Raw genomic sequence first — 22041 nt, forward strand, 5'->3', positions numbered from 1 at the left:
AGAGTTAATTTAAAAAGCCAGCAGGATATCATCACTGGGGTTCACTGATAAAAACCAGAACCACAAACAAGTGACCTTAGCAGAGAAAGGGATATCCTCTCCAGCCATGTCCTCGTTGGATCCAATGGCCTTGAGACTGAGCTGGTGAGGTGCCTGAGGGACATACTGATGGAGTGTGGTCTCTCCCCTGGCCAGAAAAGGCTGAGCCAGTATGATAGGGCACCTAGAGTTTGCCACGTTTCTCATTCTCTTTCCGATTGTGTAGACAATTCTTAGTCTAGGGATTGCATTTGGTGAAATGATAATATAGAAAGTTTATTCGCAGCATCTTCCTCAATCCTAAGCAGTTTCGTTGTATGCATTTCTATCCTAACCTAGGGTATATTTCTTGACATTCAGTCAAAAACTTTACTGTTTCTGTCCCATCCCTTACCTTTTCTCCACAAGATAATAAATGAGTGAAAATTAGTTGCATCCAATAGATGTGAAAAGGTTAGCTAGATATTGCGCTTCCATTTTTGGGTAACATATCTTTACTCAACCACAAGTAGTGTTTCTCATACTTTAGCAATCATCAGAATCACTGGAAGGATGTTGTTGGGTTCTACTCCCAGAGTTTTTTATTTAGTAAGTCTCAGATGAGACTCAAAATTTTGCATTTCTAATAAGAACCCAGATGATGCTGACATTGTTGGTCCTTCAAGAATCCAATAGCGGAGTCACACTAACCAGTCAGATCACACAAATAAATTCACTGAATCTAGACAATCTCTCTCACAAAAATTTGGGGCAAAAAATTTTATTCACCTATTAAAATATCTGGACAATTTCTAAATTTTCCACCTTTGTTGTACTTTTGTTGAATCCACATTTCAAGACAGAAACTAATAACTTAAGCAAATACACTTTTCAAAAACAATATATATCTTTTAATCATTGATAATTATGCATTTTCAATACTGCAAGAAAAAATATTACAAGGCTTTCAGGCAGAGCAAAGAACAATGTTTTGATATAATGGTCATATTTTAGTATGACAAAAGTTAAATAACTGTCACAATCATAAGTAACATGGTGTAGGCTCACTGAATACATAAGGTAAGGTTATATATAGTAGCATTTTGATTAAATAATTTTTAAAAATATTTCAGCATACAGATATTAAATATAGAAATGAAGAAACTCTTGGAAGAATATTTTTTGTATGGAAGGATTCTTTAAATGCCAAATCTTATTAAACAATAACAAGCCTCAAATATAATAAAAGAATTCAAATATTATAAAAAGCTTAAAGATAAATTCAGTAGTTTTAATGTTTCTCAAATATAATCAGTGGAAAATCAGGAAAAAACCACAGTACTCCTTATATAAGCTTTAACCAGACCATATTTTTAGATTCCTAATTTCAATCATTCTGTTTTTCCTCTACCCATTTCATTTCCAAGTCCTTCCTACTATCATTATTTTCATGTAAGTAGCAATTTAGAAAAAAAATCTCATTCTATATAGGAAAACTATCTTTGAAAGCAAGAAAAGAAAAAATGATGATGAATGAAACTATAAATTCTCAACAACTTGCATTTACCACCATTTCATCAATGCCAGAGCAATCATGTCCAAATAAGTAACATAATCATTATTCCTCTTGTTATCCAAAAGATTCCAATTTTATCTCACATGTTTGGCTAACTATAAAAGCATTCCTGACTTAAAACTGTTTACTTCATATATGCCATAAGTGAAACAATTTCTCTAACTTGACAACATTAACCTTGTTTTTTACTTAGTATTTTAAGCTAATATCTCTAAATTGTTTAAATTTTTCAATGTCAGGAAATGATCACTGGGTGGACTCAAAACTCATAAAAAATCACTGCATATTTGGCTGTAATATATAGATCATATTAATTTATATCAAGTTAACAATATAAAATCCTTTATACCACTGCTAGGTGCTAATTAATTACTAATTAACCCATTTTGATTACAGGTAGACATGACAAAATTGATGAATAGAGACCTTATGCCAAAATGCCTTTGACTGGAACCTTCATAGGATATGAGCCATAGGAACTGAAAAGATATCGGTAGCACTGCAAGGACCAGCTGGCAAAATAAATTCCTATAAAGGGTTTTTCATGGCAAGATGGTAATTATAGATTTCTAATATTACATATCTCAAATCTTGAAGACAAAATCACTCTGATAATACTGAAGCACTATAAGAAAGAATAATGATGGCATTTAGTGAGTTACTGAATAAGGGAAATAAAAACTGAATAAATTATATATGCTTTCTAAAAGCAAAGTGATTGTGTAAAAAAAAAAAAAAAAGATTAGCAGAACTGGATCTAATGGCTTGGGTATTACTGAACTTTAACAAGAGCGGCAGCTGTGGTGTTACTGCAGAGATTTGATGATATGGTCCACTGTTCACCTGAAACCACCAAACATAGCATTCTTAAACCTGCTTCATATCTCAGTTTTCAGTCACTGAGCATTTCCTTGGAGTGCACTTCTGTTCAGCTGAGATACAGTATTACATATCCTTCAAGCTGCATTTAGTAAATCTGTAAATAAAAGCAAAGGCACCACAGGATAGCAGGAACCTAAATGCTTTAGAGTGTTCTTCCGTCTGCCACATGCTGTGGTAACCATACGTGCATTTGTGTATTGCATTATGTATACAAATAAAATCTACCTGCTATTTTGGATATTTTTCTTACCTGTCAAGTTCTTTAATCCAAGTTCCTGAAGTCCAAAGTTTCCATCTTTTCTGTAGTTTAGAAATATTGCCAAAGCATATCGATCCTCATAAAGTTTTGTCCCACGAATAATGCGCAAATTCTCCAGAGGCAGGTAACGGAACTGGTTCAGAGCCACTAATACATAGCCTGTGACTTCTCGAATAGACTGAAAAGACACAAACAGTTGTAGGTTTTAAAAAATTATAGCTAATTTGTTGGTCTTCCAGGTAGCCAATTAGATACAATTTAATTATAATTTCAAGTTTAAAGTTTAAGTACACTAGTTTCCACACCATATTTGAATTCTACATCATCTTCATATTTATATTAAATTTATACTCCAAGATTCCATCGGGATAGAATCTCATTTGAAGCATAAGGTGTATGTCTTTTGGAAAGTCACAGATATGCTTACAATAAAATAATGAATATTTTATTAGCTATCTTTTACACCTGAGATTTGAAGTCATTCTCTGGTGACTACAGTGAGATAAGTACACCTAACCATCAATCAAACTTTACAGGAAAAAAACAAATCAGTAAACTACCATAAGTAAAATAAAGCAGCATTAGTTTGTAGACGGAGGATTATATTGATGCTGCTGGACAAACGTTTAGTCCATCAATTAAAGACATCTGCACTCCACATTGGAATACGTGGGTTTCATTTCTTGCTTTGACTGCTGACTACCACTTCTTGCTGATATTGACCTTGGGAGTTAACAAGGTTGGCTTAGGTCATTGAATTATTGCCATCCAAATGGGGAACCTGAATTGCAGTCCCAGCCTAGCCCAGCTTAGCAGTCACTTAGTCAGGTAACCAGTGGATGGGAGATCTCCCTCTCTCTCTCTCACTCTCTGCCTCTCAAATAAGTAAATAAAATTTTTAAATCCTGCTAGAATAGGTTTAGTGCTAAGCTTATCAAAGAACATATTCCCTGTACATTCCTAGAGAACACATACATAAACAACACACATTCAAAACTGATTCCTGCCTACAAATTCTTTACAACCATAGTTTATTTTTTTTACTCCCTATTACTTATATTTGTCTAGAGTATTAGTTAATTACTTGAAGTTTTGTGACATGTGAAGGTTTATAAAAAAATTTTGAGTTTCATATAACTTAAAAGTTTTCAGAAAAGAGGACGAGCTCATCATGACGGTTATGAACACACACACATATCAAGTAAACAAAAATCTAAAAATATATAAATGCTCTGAAGTACTTCATTTCATGTCATTCTAAATCTTTAATTCCAGATGCCCCATTGCTCCGTTCTTGGTATTGTTTTTTTTTTTTTTTTTCTCACTCCTTTGATGACCTTACCCAGTTTCAAGGCTGAGTATCCCAGTTTTTATCTCCCAGTTTTTATTATTTTAGGAGATTTACTCTCCTAAAGTTCCAATTCACATCAACTACCTATTCAACATCCTCACTAGGCTATGCAGCATTGAGTTATACCTGTCGAAAACCGAACTTCTGTATTTCCCAGTCCCTCCAAAAGCCTTATCTCCACTGAAATCAATCCACACTGCATGGTTTCCAGTCCCAGCTCCTGCAGTCATTTTGGATGCCACTCTCAAACTCCAAATATGACCCATCCTGTTTGGTCTGCTTTCTACGAGATCTGAAATCCAACCCCCTGTTGGATTTTGATCCATTTTGATCATCTGAGCACCACCACCCGTATCTAGAGTTGTCCAGTAGGCCTCCTTGAATCTATTTCTGAACTCTTATGGTGTATTCTCAGTTTTGTCTTGCCTTGATTATTTTAAAACATATGTAAATCATGACAGTTCAATGCTTAAAACCCTGAAATGTCTCCCAAGTCATTCAGCAATAGAGAAAGTCATGTATTTCTCTTCTGTTCAAAGACCATTATCCATATTTGGCTACTGAGCAATGGAAATCTTAACTAAAATGAATTGAGATGTAACACAATTATAAAATGCACTACGGGAATCATAAACTGTATGTTGAAGTAATGCCTGAAATTTAATGTTCTGTAATGTAGTTATTGATGTTACCTATTTCTTTTTACCTTATGGTGGCTATGCAATGTTTTTTATTTACATTTGTATGGTCGTTATATTTCTGTTAGAGAACAGTGCACAATAGATTCTGATCATCAGTTCTTACACCCCCTTTTAACTCTCTGCCTTGCTTTCTTTATTCCAGTTATATGAGTTTCCTTGTTGTCAAGTGTGATGCCATCTCCAGGTGTTCACTACAGCCTTGAGGGTCTGTGTTTCTCTATATCTTGGATATACTGAATAACTCCCTCAGTGCCTTTAACTTGCTCGAATATTACTTTTCCAGTTAAAGCCAGATCTGCTTCATCTATTGAATATTTTCCCTGCTCTAATTTTTACAGTACTTTTTATCTTCTAACATATAATATAACTGATATGATTGTCACAATTAGCATTTATAATATGCCCTTCCCATGTCCAGAATATAGCTGTAAAAGCACACTGATCTGCTCACTTTTTATTCCATGAGCCTAGAACACTGTCAATAAGAAACCAACAGGTGTTTGTTGAGTATTCTGGCCCTTTCTTGGCCTCATCCTTTACAATGATCAAACTGTGGGTAAAAGCAAAAGGCCAATCTCTCCTTCCAGACTATGTTCCAATTTCTGTGATTTCAGCATTATCTTCCTAAGCAATCGCACGTCTTCATCTAGGCCCGAGATCCTTTTTCAGAGTTCAGTCCCCAGAGAGCAGAATGTGCCAACGGGGACTGCACAGTTGCATAGCAGGTAAAGCCACTGCCTGCAGTGCCACCTCCCATATGGGAGCCGGTTCGAGTCCCGGCTGCACCACTTCTGATCTGGCTCTCTGCTGTGGCCTGGAAAAGCAGTAGAAGATGGCCCAAGTCCTTGGGCCCCTGTACCCATGTGGGAGACCTGGAAGAAGCTCCTGGATCCTGGCTTCAGATGGTTGCAGCTCTGGCCAGTGCAGCCATTTGGAGAGTGAACCAATGGATGGAAGACCTCTCTCTGCCTTTGCTTCTCTGTAACTCGGCCTTTCAAATAAATAAATAAATCTTTCAAAAAAAAAAAAAGGAGTGTTCCCACAACATGCATACATCTAGTAAGGACAGGTGGTCCAGGTGCAGATGTTTCCAAGGAAAGTGGACAGATCCTGGATGTGTGGTCCAGAACACAAGCTACTTTCAGGCAAGATCTCTTATAAGGCAGTTAGAACTGGATGGGGGAGAAGCCCCAGGCTGAGGGGCATCTCTCTCCATTCCACCATCTCCCTGAAAAGCCTAAAAGTTCTAAAATTGAACCTGGTTATCCTAGTTTTTTGTACAAATAGATCCACAGTGATAGGATAAAACATTTTATCTGCTATTTCTTGCTCGCTTTATGACACAAAATTATTCTTTATATTCTTGCTTCTGTTTTCACAATTTTAGAGATGACCATGCTGCCAATAGAAACCTAGAAGAGTAAAATTCTAATGGAGCAAAGAAAGATATGAAGACACAAGGGACATCTGCAATTACTCATTTCTGGCATCACATTGGGAACTATGAGCCACTTGGGTATTCCTAGGACACTGAGTGTCTGTAGGTGAAGAGATGACTGCTTAGGGCAATAGAAAAGAAATATGAGAGGTCAGTAGTGTCAAGCGGTGTTTGTACACCACATTTATTTGAAATTGTACCTACCCCACAGAATTTAGCCTAGAGTTCTACAATTCCTCCTTCAACCTCTGTTCTGGTGGTTGAGCTATTGCTTCTTCGTATTCTTAGAAATCAGGTCATAAATACATTCTGACATTATATGTTCTGAAAAGTAAAATTCATTTCTTTTTAAGAATAATCCTTTAACTTGTACATAATTATGGGCTGCTTTGGGACACAATGATAGCATGAAAGCCAACACTAGAAATAGAGGCTATATTATTAATACTTTGTCTAGAATATGTCATAACATGCATCCTTTCTCTTAACAATCCTCCAGCCTTGCATAGGTGGTGACTCCCCTTATCAAGAACTAGAAATTCATTGGATTATGGTGGGATGGAGGAACACATTAATGGGATTAGCCAAGAAAATGCAGATGAAGCCCGTTTGAGTCAAAGAAAAGTTTCAGAGCGAAAAAGCAATATGAATAGACATTTTGCAGTGATTACTAGAGGGAGAAATCTTTCTAGCTATCAGCAGATAAAGATGTAGCACTTAGCATGGCATTTGGAACAGACATTAGCAGAAGCTGTAAATATTAATGGCTCTAAAATATATGACAGATGGGATGTGAGAACAACTATGAACACACAGAAAAGGGTTAACTACTATAGAAGAGGAATCCAAGTGACTTTTTAGCCACAGGAAAAGAGTAAACTACAAATCAGTACATTTTTCATTCACATTTTATTCAATGTATTTATATTTCAATTAATTGCTTTATATTACATAGAAACTTCTCATTCCAGAACAATATATTAAATTATCCCTAGAAATACTTTTGTTACCTTCATAGAGGGCCAGATTAAAAGTAACAGCTATTCCCTGGCAAAGATTCTGAGACTGGAGGAATTGGTGTCCAAATGTATCTCTTTCGGTATTTATTCTGTATATTATTCCCTGGTGGTGAAAGTAGTATGTGTAACTGAAACCTTACCTTAACAAACACCCTTTTGTTATATGAACCCTGCATATCATTCTAAATTGATGCCAAAAAGGAATACGTCCAAGCAACTTTGAACAAAACCAGCCAGAGTGAATTGTTGATAATGATAGTGAGAACCCTATTCACACTATCTCTTATATTCTTCTGTCCAGAGAATAGGTACAAATAACTGGACAGAAATTATATTAACCAATCTCTGAGATCAACATTTATATGTAGAGATATTCATGGATGCAAAAGATTTTTTAATTAAAGGAGATAAACATACAATTCTTATATGTAACAGAAAACACGTTGTGCCTTCATTTTAATGTCTCTTTTCTGTTTGCTCATATTCACAGTCATATTTATCAGGTATTCTTCAAACCTTTCTATGAGCAAATATCTTTTTAAAATCTCAAAATGAAACTCCACTGCTGAACATGAATTACAACGTGCAATGATTGTAAATAAAATTACACGAAACAACAATAGAAGGATTGTATGATCATGAAACAGAGTCAATAATATGCCTTGATCAAATGTTAGCAGATCTGGGTATAATTCAAGAGATATATTAAGCTATGAGTCAAGTGTTGTAATACCTGACAAGAACATGGCTAACCATGGGAGTTACCACTAGTGGCCATTTCTAACGGTCTTTCAATCATCAGAAACAATCTGAGTAGCAGAATGCTGTTACTATTTCAGAATTTTTTTTAAAGATTTTATTTATTTATTTATTTATTTGAAGACAGAGTTACAGAGAAGCAGAGGCAGAGAGAGAGAGAGAGAGAGAGAGAGAGAGAGAGAGAGAGGTCTTCTATCACTGGTTCATTCCCCAAATGGCTGCAACAGCCAGGGCTGCACTGATTGGAAGCCAGGAACCAGAAGCTTCTGCCTGGTCTCCCACGTGGGTAGAGGGGCCCACAGACTTGGCCATCTTCTACTGCTTTCCTGGGCCATAACAGAGAGCTAGACAGGAAGTAGAGTGGCCGGGACTCTAACTGGTGCCCATATGGAACACCAGCACTGCAGGCGGCGGCTTTCCCCGCTACGACACAGTGCCGGCCCCTATTTCAGAACTTTCTATAAAAACACAAATAACTTTTAAAAGTATGGATTTAGCCTGTAGAAAAGTATAATGGAAAATATGATTTGTTTACCAGGCAAAACTAAGCTCAAAATCTAGCCTTTGTATTCAGTTGTGTTACAACCTGGATGAGGTTCTTCATTCTCACTGAATTAGAGTTTCTGAAACTTTAGTAAAAGAGAGAGCAATATTTCTATTACACAGCCATTGTAATATGATTGGAAGATATAGGAAAAGTGTCTGGAAAAATAAAGTTTTCAAATAGATGTTAGTAATTATAAATATTATATTTTATAATAGCCAGACAGCTGAACTGTCTGCAGATAATCTGAGTTGAAAATCAAATTACAACATCATTACATAAGAACTATTGTTTTTAATCTCTCTGCCATGTCTGCATCTTACCTCTAAGATTTTCAATGTATTTATAAATTTCATAAATGGTTTCTTGTACTCTTTCTGTGTATATTATAGCTCTTCATATAAACCCTGGCACTTACTGCTCAGCTATTCAATAAAAGCTATTGAATACAGTCAATTTGAAAAGTGGAAGGCAATGCTGAAGGTCTCTTTAGATATTGTATTTCATGGAAAATGATTTTATGAACTGTCTGCTAATAAAAACAATGTTTGAACAGCATAATCACGCTTTTTCCTCAAGGATCATGGTAGTAAACAGAAATCATCAGGATGCCCAGCAAGGAGAAAGCACTGTCTCTGGTTCTGGATCAGAAAGAGTTTAGTCCCAGAAGTGCAGCCTATTTGTCAACTGAAGAAAGACTATCTATGTAAAGACATATCATCCACCATGAGGTTTAAGGTCAGTAAACTGATTTCTACTGTCAATGTGTGCATCTACAGCTGCTTTGTTTAAGGAGCAAGTACAACTGAAGATTATTAAAGCCTTAAATGCTTCAAAAGGCTTCTAACCTAAAGGTGAATTTCTTTTGCTCATGGCATTTAACAATGGAAGTCACACAAACACACAAAGGAAAATAAATATAAAATCTGATCAATTTCACATACCATATAAGCAATAACCTGGGAAGGCATGAGAGAATATGATTTTTTTTCTAAGAGAAAAGAAATTTTATAACCATTTATTACGTATAATATTTCAGGCAAAATGTAAAATCTGTAGTTATAAACTTCCTGGGATTTTTCAATGAATATCATTCAGCGATTAGATGAGATTCTAACAGTTTGCAGGGTTAAATTTTTATCTCCAGATTATTCCAGGAAGTCAATCCTTATTAATTCCAAATTTGAATTTCATTTCACAACTCTTATAACTAATAATTATTGTTGTAGTTGAAAGCAATCCATTATTATTTTTTGTTGTTGATTTTCTCTAATTTCCTACCTAGTGCAGATGCAGAATAGCTCCCTAAATGCGCCTTTATCTACCTTGACTTTGAGTGATTGAAGTACCTCATAATTCCTGAATATTTAATCAGTGTTTGGGAACAATTTTATGCACATTAGAAGCAATCACACATTCTCAGCTAAACCTGGTTCCTAGGTTTTTCCTACTCAAATTTCGCATCCCATTCATTTGTTATTTTTCTTTAGTAAAAGTATCTCTTTGAAAGTATGCCTATTTATTTTTGTTAAGACCACTCTAACAAGTCAAAATAGTGTTGAACTCCTAAGTTCTACTCCAGTGTTCTACGTGCTCATACCCAATTACATATTGTCTACAAAACACATTCCACCAGATCAGACAACCACAATTAAAACAGTGATTACTGATGGTCCGTAGAGGGTCAAGTTATCAGAGAGAAGAGACTGAGAACTACAGTGACAACAGGGGCACCAAAAGGCGGTAGCAAGTCCCTTCCATTAGTATTCACTACAGAATGCAAGTGTTCTCGGAGGGTGACAAATGCAGTGGCAAACTGTAGTCCTTCTATCAGTAAGCTTTCGATTAAGTGTCCCTAGGAAATTAATTTCTCTCTCTGCTCCTCATACCATGCATAGGAATATATAAAACAGTGACTATGATCGGCTATGACACATTATTAAGAAGTCTATCAGAAAAAAATTAATAAGCATGTAGCAAACATTACATATTCCTCCTGCTTGTAGAGATAGTGTGTTTTGCTTTGGAATTCCGTTTTTAGTATTCCCACTGTCTTTAAACTCAGATGATTATGCCACCTGAAAAGTGGAATTCAAGGTCTGATCTAATTAGCTTTGGGAAAATAGAGTAATGTGAAATGTCATGTACCTGACTGTGGTAGAGTAGAAATCATGCTCATTATACACACCATGAAATAGCATTCAAGGAGAAGAAAATTTGGTTCAAGGTATCTTTGGAAAACTGCAAACTCTTAGCCAGTCTCTCCAGTGCTAGAGCTGCTATAATCTCTAGTTTCTAAGAATATGTGGACCATTCAATCACTGACTGCTTAGCTCTCAATCCATGGCTACTTAGTAGTAAATGACTTTTGTTCCATTGAAAAAGGGCCTGCTAAAGTTATACCTCCATGATTAACCACCTTTTTTTTTTCTTTATCCTGTATTTTCCACCACTGTCTGGAAAATTCTCAGTAGTACCCCTTCAAGTCTACATTCCCACTGGCTCTTCATCCCCAGACATTATCTTTGCATCACAGAATAGTTACACTAGATTTAGGTTTATTAGATTAAATTTATTTTAAAACTACCTCTGTACTCTGGATTCCTAAACAGCAAATTGCAACTTAACTTAGAATGAGAACAAATGGCCAACTAACATAAGAACATTCAGGGAATTCCAAAAAGTTCATAGAAAATGAAATTAAAAGATAAGTTCATTTTGGTACAAAAAATGTTGAAATCCATACACACAAAGGTCTTTAAAAAGTTCATGTAATATATATATTATAGAAATTACATGCAGATTTTGGAATTAAAAGATTCTATTTTTCTATGAACTTTTTGACAGATCCTCATATTCATCTAATTGAGCCTCAACCAATCATAATAATTGAACTTCAATCATAGACTACCAACTGTTCTGGCTATGTCCAAGTAAGGCAAACGTCTCATCACACCAGGCCTAAGGAAGGCACAGACTGAGCTATAACCAATCAAGTTATTTTTCTATGACATTTATTTTGCTGTCCATAGATAATGCCTGTCCTGTTGCTGAGTAGAAATCTTTGTATCTCTTCTGCTTCTGAGTGCTAATTCATGAATTGCTTTTGTCTCCACTGAACTCAACTAAATTTAATTTGCCTTAAAATTTTAATAGGTTATACAAGTTAAGTTGGGAGCTTGTGTAGATTCCTTTATATCATCACACATGTAACTCAATTTTACACATTTTGTTTTTAATAAAATCATGCTATTAAAAATTAAATCCACTGTAATTAAATATATATGTAAATGAAACTTTATTTTCTTTATTTCAAACAGGCAGAATTGCTTCTTTTAAACCTCAATTTCAAACTGGAATTTTACAACCATCAGCAAATAATGAGAATATATGATAGAACTGACTTTTTCCTGTCAAAATCACACATTAAGCTCCAGTGATTTGTGAGATCAACTTTGAACTGAAATCAGATACTGCATAAATTCTTAAGTCATAAGAATATCTGGACAACTTTAAACTTTATTTAGGTATAGATACAACTTAAATTAAAAATTGTTGCTTGTCAACAATTTAATACAGCTGAAACTACACATGAATCAAAGCATTGACATTTTTATTTGCTTTGTGCATATGGTGGTAAATATTCTCCAAAAAGAACAAACTGGTTAGCACAAGAAAGCCAAATGCTTAAAATATTTGGATGCTGCCTTCTAGTTAACTTTTGTCTCCATTACTTATTGACCTTGTGTAAGTAATTTAACCTCACTTTCCTCTTCTTCATATTAGGACAAATTCATGCTATATGCTTAAATGTTAAATCTAAAAGATATTATTAATTTCTCATTCATATCATTAGTGAAATTTCGGAAGTATTTGCAAAACATAATTGTATTATAGGGAGGGTAACAAACACATACATTTGATCATACGATTGGTTAATTAAACAGTTGGTACTCCCTAGTGCACAAAGGTGTGAACTCAGTCAGATTGCCTGTTATGGGCTGATTTTTGATGCCTCCTTCTCAGATTCATGTGTTGAAAGACTAACCCCCAAACCTGAGAATGTGACTGCATTTGGAAACAGAGACTTTAAGGAGGTGATGAGGTGATCAGGTTACATTGAGGTCATTAAGGTGGTCCCTCATCCAATATCACTGAGTCCCTTTAAGAAATTAGGACACAGACATACAAAGTGAAGACACAGGGAGAAGCTGGTCACTTACCAGCTAGTGAGCCTCAGAAGAAACCAACCCTACTCACACCTTGGTCTCACACTTCCAGCTTCCAGAACTGAGAAGAAATAAGTATCTGTGGTTTAAGCCATGCAGTCTGCAGTTGGTCATTATGGGAGCCCTTGAAAATTAATTCACTGCCTGAGTTTATGTCCCAGCTTTTAGCTGTGTTAGGTTGAGTAAATTATCTAATCATTCTGTGCTTTAGTTTTATCACCCATCTCATGGATATTAAGATCCCTAAATCTTAGGATTATTTCAAGCACTGAATCCCTATGTTGCTTAATAAAAGGCCCTCAGTATTAGTACAAGCTTTTACTTTTTTATTTTCTTTATGTAATTTCTCTTGTTTTTCCAAATCCAGAATGGTAACTTTTCTGTAGTATGCTGGCTTTCCTGCATAGCTTACATGAAATCATGGTTTTCTACTTCCAAAGGAGCAACTATGTATCACCAAAGCTTAGAGGAGAAAACCGCTTGATATTATTTCAATCTATAATTGAGAGTGACAGTTTTATGTCTCAGGTCTTTTATAAATGTAATTTTTTTTCCCCCTCTCAAAATTTAAAAGAGGAAAATGGGCCTTCATGTTGTCTGACAACATCTGTCTCCACTGAAAAGCATGTGGGAAAAGACCTTTGGGGATTCAGAAGTTAGAGGTGACTGCTTTTGTGACTAGTCTGTTGTTATTTTTAAATGAAAAGGGTGAGCAATTTCAGAAACAGGAGAGCCAAAGCATCAGGCTTGGATTTGACAAGACTGCCAAGCTTTGCTTTTAATATTTGTCTAAACATTTGGCCATTAAAACACAAAACAAAGGCTTCCTTAAAGTACAAAGGGCAAATACTCATTATAATCATCTCTACCAGTGACAGCAAAGTCTGATGTTACGTATGATGCTCTGAACATGCAACTCAAACATGAACAGCAGCCATTCTAGGGACATCTGTGAGTATAATCAGGACTATAAATACAGCATTACATTGAGGCCAGTGACTTGTGGATTGAAATTTATTTTTTTTGAAAGGTAGAGCTACAGACAGAGAGAGTGAGAGACAGAGAGAAAGGTCCTTCATCCGAAGGTTCACTCCCCAGACGGCCGCAATGGCCAGAATTGAGCTGATCCGAAGCCAGGACCCAGGAGCTTCTTCAAGGTCTCTCACGTAGGTGCAGGGGGCCAAGCACTTGAGCCACCTTCCACTGCTTTCCCATGCTATAGCAGAAACCTTGATCAGAAGGGGAACAGCCAGAACATAAACCAGCGCCCATATGGGATTCCAGTGCTGCAGGCAGAGGCTTAGCCCACTACACCGCAGCACCAACCCTAAAAGGTTTTATTGTGTAAGAATTCCTGTGTAAGTCACAAGTTTCCAAGAAGCTGTTTTCTGTTTGTAATAATTAATTTATGCTTAGTGTTTTCTCTGTGGAAGACATTTTTAATGTCTCCTGTCATGTGTTGATTGCACCACTTTATGTAGTATCTGTTTTACAAATACAGAGACTAAAGTGAACAAGTTGCCCAAAGTTAACCAGACAAAAAGGAGAAAATTCTTTTTTAAAAAGCTTTATACTAGTATTAAAAAACCATAATGGGTAAGCAGCCATTCAGCCTAGTGGGAGAGACACTCTATTTCCACATTGAGTTTTGTCTGGGTTTGATTCCCAGCTGAAGCTCCTGACTGCCACTGCCTGTCAATGCACACCCTTGGAAGCAGCAGTGAGGAAGCAGTAATGACTCCTGTACTGGGATTCCTGTCAAACACGTGAAAAGCTTAGAATGAGTTCCCAGTTCCAGGCTTCCACGTCGCCCAGTTTTTGCCATTGTAGGCATTTGGGGAGTGAACCAATGAATGGGAAATCTATCTGCTTGTCTGTCTTCTTGTGTCGCAAATAAAAATTTTTAAAAAAGCAACAATTTTTTAAATGAAACTTATTTCTAGACTTAAAATACAAATCCTTTAAAATATTTTCTTAAAAAAAATTCAACAGCCTTTGTATACACAGGCAATGCCACGGCTGAGGAAGAACTTCTAAAATCAATCCCATTCACAATAGCCACAAAAACAATCAAATACCTTGGAATAAACTTAACCAAAGACGTTAAAGATCTCTACGATGAAAACTACAAAACCTTACAGAAACAAATAGAAGAGGATACCAAAAAATGGAGAAATCTTCCATGCTCATGGCTTGGAAGAATCAATATCATCAAAATGTCTATTCTCCCAAAAGCAATATATACATTCAATGCAATACCCATCAAGATCCCGAAGACCTTCTTCTCAGATATAGAAAAAATGATGCTGAAATTCATATGGAGACACAGAAGACCTCGAATAGCCAAAGCAATCCTGTACAACAAAAACAAAGCCGGAGGCATCACAATACCTGACTTTAGGACATACTACAGGGCAGTTGTTATCAAAACAGCATGGTACTGGTACAGAAACAGATGGATAGACCAATGGAACAGAATAGAAACACCAGAAATCAATCCAAACATCTACAGCCAACTTATATTTGACCAAAGATCCAAATCTAATCCCTGGAATAAGGACAGTCTATTCAATAAATGGTGCTGGGAAAATTGGATTTCCACATGCAGAAGCTTGAAGCAAGACCCATACCTATCACCTTACACAAAAATTCACTCAACATGGATTAAAGACTTAAATCTACGAACTGAAACCATCAAATTATTAGAGAGCATTGGAGAAACCCTGCAAGATATAGGCACAGGCAAAGACTTCCTGGAAAATACTCCAACAGCACAGGCAGTCAAAACCAAAATTAACATTTGGGATTGCATCAAATTGAGAAGTTTCTGCACTTCAAAAGAAACAGTCAGGAAAGTGAAGAGGCAACCAACAGAATGGGAAAAAATATTCGCAAACTATACTACAGATAAAGGATTGATAACCAGAATCTACAAAGAAATCAAGAAAATCCACAACAACAAAACAAACAACCCACTTAAGAGATGGGCCAAGGACCTCAATAGACATTTTTCGAAAGAGGAAATCCAAATGGCCAACAGACACATGAAAAAATGTTCAAGATCACTAGCAATCAGAGAAATGCAAATCAAAACCACAATGAGGTTCCATCTCACCCCGGTGAGAATGGCTCACATTCAGAAATCTACCAACAACAGATGCTGGAGAGGATGTGGGGAAAAAGGGACACTAACCCACTGTTGGTGGGAATGCAAACTGGTTAAGCCACTATGGAAGTCAGTCTGGAGATTCCTCAGAAACCTGAACATAACCCTACCATACAACCCAGCCATCCCACTCCTTGGAATTTACCCAAAGGAAATTAATTTGGCAAATAAAAAAGCCATCTGCACATTAATGTTTATTGCAGCTCAATTCACAATAGCTAAGACCTGGAACCAACCCAAATGCCCATCAACAGTAGACTGGATAAAGAAATTATGGGACATGTACTCCATAGAATACTATACAGCAGTAAGAAACAACGAAACCCAGTCATTTGCAACAAGATGGAGCAATCTGGAAAACATCATGCTGAGTGAATTAAGCCAGTCCCAAAGAGAAAAATATCATTTGTTTTCCCTGATCGGTGACAACTGAGCGCCAAAGGGGAAACCTGCTAAGTGAAATGGACACTATAAGCAACAATGACCTGATCAGCTTTTGTCCTGACTCTAGATGTACAATGTAATACTTTATCCTTTTTAGTATTTGTTGTTGTTGTTGTTGTTCTAGTACTATTGGTTGAACTCAGTAATTAACACACAATTATTCTTAGGTGTTTAAATTTTAACTGAAAAGTGATCCCTGTTAAATCTAAGAGTGGAAAAAGAGAGGGAGGAGATGAACAATTTGGAACATGCTCAATCGGACTGGCCGCAAATGGTGGAGTTAGAAATGTGCCAGGGGATTCCAACACAATTCCATCAAGATGGCATGTACTAATTCCATCGCACTAGTCCAAGTGATCAATTTCAGCTCACAATTGATAGCTCTGATAGGTCTAAGAGTCAAAGAGATCACACAAACAAGACAAGTATCTGCTAATACTAACTGATAGAATCAAAAAGGGAGAGAAAGATCCAACATGGGAAGTGGGATACACAGCAGACTCATAGGATGGCAGATGTCCTAAACAACACTCTGGCCTCAGAATCAGCCCTCAAGGCATTCAGATCTGGCTGAAGAGCCCATGAGACTATAGCAGGCATGGAAAGCCAAGATATCATGGAAAAAAAAAAAAAAGACCTAAATGAATGATCTCTGTTAGTGAGATCCCAGTGGAAAGAACGGGGCCGTCAAAGAAGGAGGTACCCTTCTCCGAAGGGGGGAGAGAACCTCCACTTTGAGTATGACCCTATCGGAATAAGATCAAAGTCAGCGAACTCTAAAGGCTTCCATAGCCCTGGCAACTCATGACTAGAGCCTAGGGAGATTACTGACGCCATGAACAGGAGTGTCAAATTGTTAAGTCAGCAACAGGAGTCACTGTGTACTTACACCCCATGCGGGATCTGTCCCTAATGTGTCGTCTAAAGCCAAGTGATGCTATGACTGGTACTGAAACAGTATTTTTATACTTTGCGTTTCTGTGTGGGCGCAGACTGATGAGGTCTTTGCTAATTATATACTGAAGTGATCTTCTGTATATAAAGAGAATTGGAAATGAAAAAAAAAAAAAAACAACCTGGTGTTAAAATGGAAATGGCATAGAAAATTAATTATTTTGAAAAAAAAATTATGTAGGATCTCTGTCTTTAATGTGCTGTACATTGCTATTTAATGCTATAATTAGTAATCCAATGGTAGTTTTTTCACTTTATGTTGCTATATGGGCAAAATGTTGAAATCTTTACCTAATATATACTAAACTGATCTTCTGTATACAAAGAGAATTGAAAATGAATCTTTACACGAATGGAAGGGGAAAGGGAGCGGGAGGGGGGAGGGTTGCGGGCGGGAGGGAAGTTATGGGAGGGGGAGAAAAAAATATTTTCTTAAAAAAAATCATGCTTACTTCCCTGGGTAGATTCACTAACAGTGTACAATTATGATTTAAGAATAATTATCTTCCTGAGGCTACTTTATTACAAAAATATAGCTATATGAAACTCTATCTCAAAAGTAGCTGCTACATGTCTCACACATTTTTAAATTCAAAATCTAATTCCACCAAATTAACCCCATCATTTCCAATCTTAGTCTAACTAGAAGACTGGCCTAAAAAGAGGACTCAACCAATAAGATTTATAATGACCTGAGAGATAATTTATATCCTTTCATTTCTTTAAAAATAAACCATCTATTTTAACATTTTATGATTTAAACATATATTTATCTTGTTAAAAAGTTATTCTATATGCTGGCATATATTGCCCACTTCTATTTCTGATTAACATTTGAAGATTCTTTCAGCATGATTTCTAAGAGTTGCATTTATGTAGAAATGTTCATGTGTATGCTTTCTGCACTCTCAAGTATACTTTATCTGCAAACATTTCCCTCCAGTTTTCCTCCTAATAGAACTTTACAGTGGAGAAATCATTATAGTATCATTTAACACAGGATATACATTATTTACAGGATACAAAGTTTATTGATTTTAAAATGACTTCTTTTTAAGATTTATTTATTTATTTGAAAGAACTACAGAGAGGCATTGCAGAGAGAGAGAGAGAGGTCTTCCATCTGATGGTTCACTCCCTAGATCGCCAAAACTGCCTGAATTAAGCTGATCTGAAGCCAGAAGCCAGGAGCTTCTTCAGGTCTCCCATGTGGCTTTAGGGGCCCAAACTTGGACTATCTTCTCCTGCTTTCCCAGGCCACAGCAGAGAGCTGGACCGAAGTGGAACAGCCGGTACTTGAACCGGCTTCCATATGGGATTCCAGCACTGCAAGCGGCAGCTTTACCCACTACGCCACTGTGCCAGCTTCCCTAAAATAACTTCTTTTAAAAAAAAAAGATTTTATTTATTTATTTGAGAGGTCGAGTTACAGACAGTGAGAGGGAGAGATAGAAAAGTCTTTCATCTACTGGTTCACTCCCCATATGGCCACAAAGGCCGGAGCTGTGCTGATCGCAAGCCAGAAGTCAGGGCCATCTTCTACTGCTTCCCCAGGCCATAGCAGAGAGCTGGATCAGAAGAGTAGCAGCTGGGACAAGAACCAGTGCCATTATGGGATGCCAGTGCTGCAGGCAGAGGATTAAACCATTGCGTCACAGCTGCCAGCCCTAAGATAACTTCTTAAAATAGCATCTTTTTGCCCATCTTGACTTCATTCATCCACCAAACTACACTTACAAACATATTAGAAGCTATAATGTTTTCTGGGATGCATAAAACATAACCTAGTCCCATGGAAGTGCACAATCACTGTGGAAAACAGACACATAAAGGAGTAAAGGCAATGAAGTGTTCAAGGTGTGACAATGGAAGTTTCATAAAGATTCGAGTGTTAGAAGTATTGAAGATTATAATGTGGATATGCAAAGTAACCCATGTATAATTCAGTCTGAAGGAAGTTCATGCAGAGGAATAGCCAACTACCTAGCCCTTAAAAGGTTATTATGTATTCATCAGAATTTTAGAACCTAGATTGTGATCTTGAAATTCACTTGCACACTAAAAGAAAACATTACTAAATTTCTGATATGTATATAGAGAAGAAACCATACAAACAAGCCTAAAAAATGCTGCTGTGGTAGAGAATGAGGAAAATAGCACAAATTACTAAGATCACAGCAAAGGAGGTCAATCAGTTAAGAGAGACATTGCCTGGTCAATGATGGGGCAATCTGAATGTCAAAAGAAATTTTAATTACCACAGATTAATTAAATAAATTATAAATTATAAAATTATATTAATTATCCATTAGTCTAATTCATTTTTTGGAAAATGTGTATGTGAAATAAAGTAACAAAACATTCATCAATTTCCTGTGTTTGTGGTAACATTACTGAATACATAATACATTAAAGGCAGTATCTAGTCCATTTGGGATGTTATTAAAAAAACTATCACAGACTGTGTGGCTTATAAACAACAAAAACCTGTTTTTCACAGTTCTGCTGGCTATATGTCCAGAATCAAGGCACCAGGAGGCTCAGTGTCTGATGAGGGCCTGCTTGCTGGTTCACAGAAGGATTTTTGCTGGGTCTTTACATGGTCTTTACATGGCAGAAATGGAAATGGCATAGAAAATTAATTATTTAATTATTTATTATTTAATTAATTATTTTGAAAAAAAAATTATGTAGGATCTCTGTCTTTAATGTGCTGTACATTGCTATTTAATGCTATAATTAGTAATCCAATGGTAGTTTTTTCACTTTATGTTGCTATATGGGCAAAATGTTGAAATCTTTACCTAATATATACTAAACTGATCTTCTGTATACAAAGAGAATTGAAAATGAATCTTTACACGAATGGAAGGGGAAAGGGAGCGGGAGGGGGGAGGGTTGCGGGCGGGAGGGAAGTTATGGGAGGGGGAGAAAAAAATATTTTCTTAAAAAAAATCATGCTTACTTCCCTGGGTAGATTCACTAACAGTGTACAATTATGATTTAAGAATAATTATCTTCCTGAGGCTACTTTATTACAAAAATATAGCTATATGAAACTCTATCTCAAAAGTAGCTGCTACATGTCTCACACATTTTTAAATTCAAAATCTAATTCCACCAAATTAACCCCATCATTTCCAATCTTAGTCTAACTAGAAGACTGGCCTAAAAAGAGGACTCAACCAATAAGATTTATAATGACCTGAGAGATAATTTATATCCTTTCATTTCTTTAAAAATAAACCATCTATTTTAACATTTTATGATTTAAACATATATTTATCTTGTTAAAAAGTTATTCTATATGCTGGCATATATTGCCCACTTCTATTTCTGATTAACATTTGAAGATTCTTTCAGCATGATTTCTAAGAGTTGCATTTATGTAGAAATGTTCATGTGTATGCTTTCTGCACTCTCAAGTATACTTTATCTGCAAACATTTCCCTCCAGTTTTCCTCCTAATAGAACTTTACAGTGGAGAAATCATTATAGTATCATTTAACACAGGATATACATTATTTACAGGATACAAAGTTTATTGATTTTAAAATGACTTCTTTTTAAGATTTATTTATTTATTTGAAAGAACTACAGAGAGGCATTGCAGAGAGAGAGAGAGAGGTCTTCCATCTGATGGTTCACTCCCTAGATCGCCAAAACTGCCTGAATTAAGCTGATCTGAAGCCAGAAGCCAGGAGCTTCTTCAGGTCTCCCATGTGGCTTTAGGGGCCCAAACTTGGACTATCTTCTCCTGCTTTCCCAGGCCACAGCAGAGAGCTGGACCGAAGTGGAACAGCCGGTACTTGAACCGGCTTCCATATGGGATTCCAGCACTGCAAGCGGCAGCTTTACCCACTACGCCACTGTGCCAGCTTCCCTAAAATAACTTCTTTTAAAAAAAAAAGATTTTATTTATTTATTTGAGAGGTCGAGTTACAGACAGTGAGAGGGAGAGATAGAAAAGTCTTTCATCTACTGGTTCACTCCCCATATGGCCACAAAGGCCGGAGCTGTGCTGATCGCAAGCCAGAAGTCAGGGCCATCTTCTACTGCTTCCCCAGGCCATAGCAGAGAGCTGGATCAGAAGAGTAGCAGCTGGGACAAGAACCAGTGCCATTATGGGATGCCAGTGCTGCAGGCAGAGGATTAAACCATTGCGTCACAGCTGCCAGCCCTAAGATAACTTCTTAAAATAGCATCTTTTTGCCCATCTTGACTTCATTCATCCACCAAACTACACTTACAAACATATTAGAAGCTATAATGTTTTCTGGGATGCATAAAACATAACCTAGTCCCATGGAAGTGCACAATCACTGTGGAAAACAGACACATAAAGGAGTAAAGGCAATGAAGTGTTCAAGGTGTGACAATGGAAGTTTCATAAAGATTCGAGTGTTAGAAGTATTGAAGATTATAATGTGGATATGCAAAGTAACCCATGTATAATTCAGTCTGAAGGAAGTTCATGCAGAGGAATAGCCAACTACCTAGCCCTTAAAAGGTTATTATGTATTCATCAGAATTTTAGAACCTAGATTGTGATCTTGAAATTCACTTGCACACTAAAAGAAAACATTACTAAATTTCTGATATGTATATAGAGAAGAAACCATACAAACAAGCCTAAAAAATGCTGCTGTGGTAGAGAATGAGGAAAATAGCACAAATTACTAAGATCACAGCAAAGGAGGT

At 36.4% G+C, this 22041-nt stretch overlaps 1 protein-coding gene across 1 annotated transcript in view; it reads right to left on the reverse strand.

The window, feature by feature from the left end:
* Positions 1 to 22041, reverse strand: part of ERBB4 (erb-b2 receptor tyrosine kinase 4) — an 812545-nt gene that overhangs the window by 595185 nt on the left and 195319 nt on the right. The window contains exon 3 of the mRNA XM_062197030.1: positions 2727 to 2913. Within this exon, the coding sequence (XP_062053014.1) occupies positions 2727 to 2913 (187 nt within the window). The remainder of the gene's footprint in view (positions 1 to 2726; positions 2914 to 22041) is intronic.

The sequence above is a fragment of the Lepus europaeus genome, chromosome 1, assembly GCF_033115175.1.
Source record: "Lepus europaeus isolate LE1 chromosome 1, mLepTim1.pri, whole genome shotgun sequence".
NCBI lineage: Eukaryota > Metazoa > Chordata > Mammalia > Lagomorpha > Leporidae > Lepus > Lepus europaeus.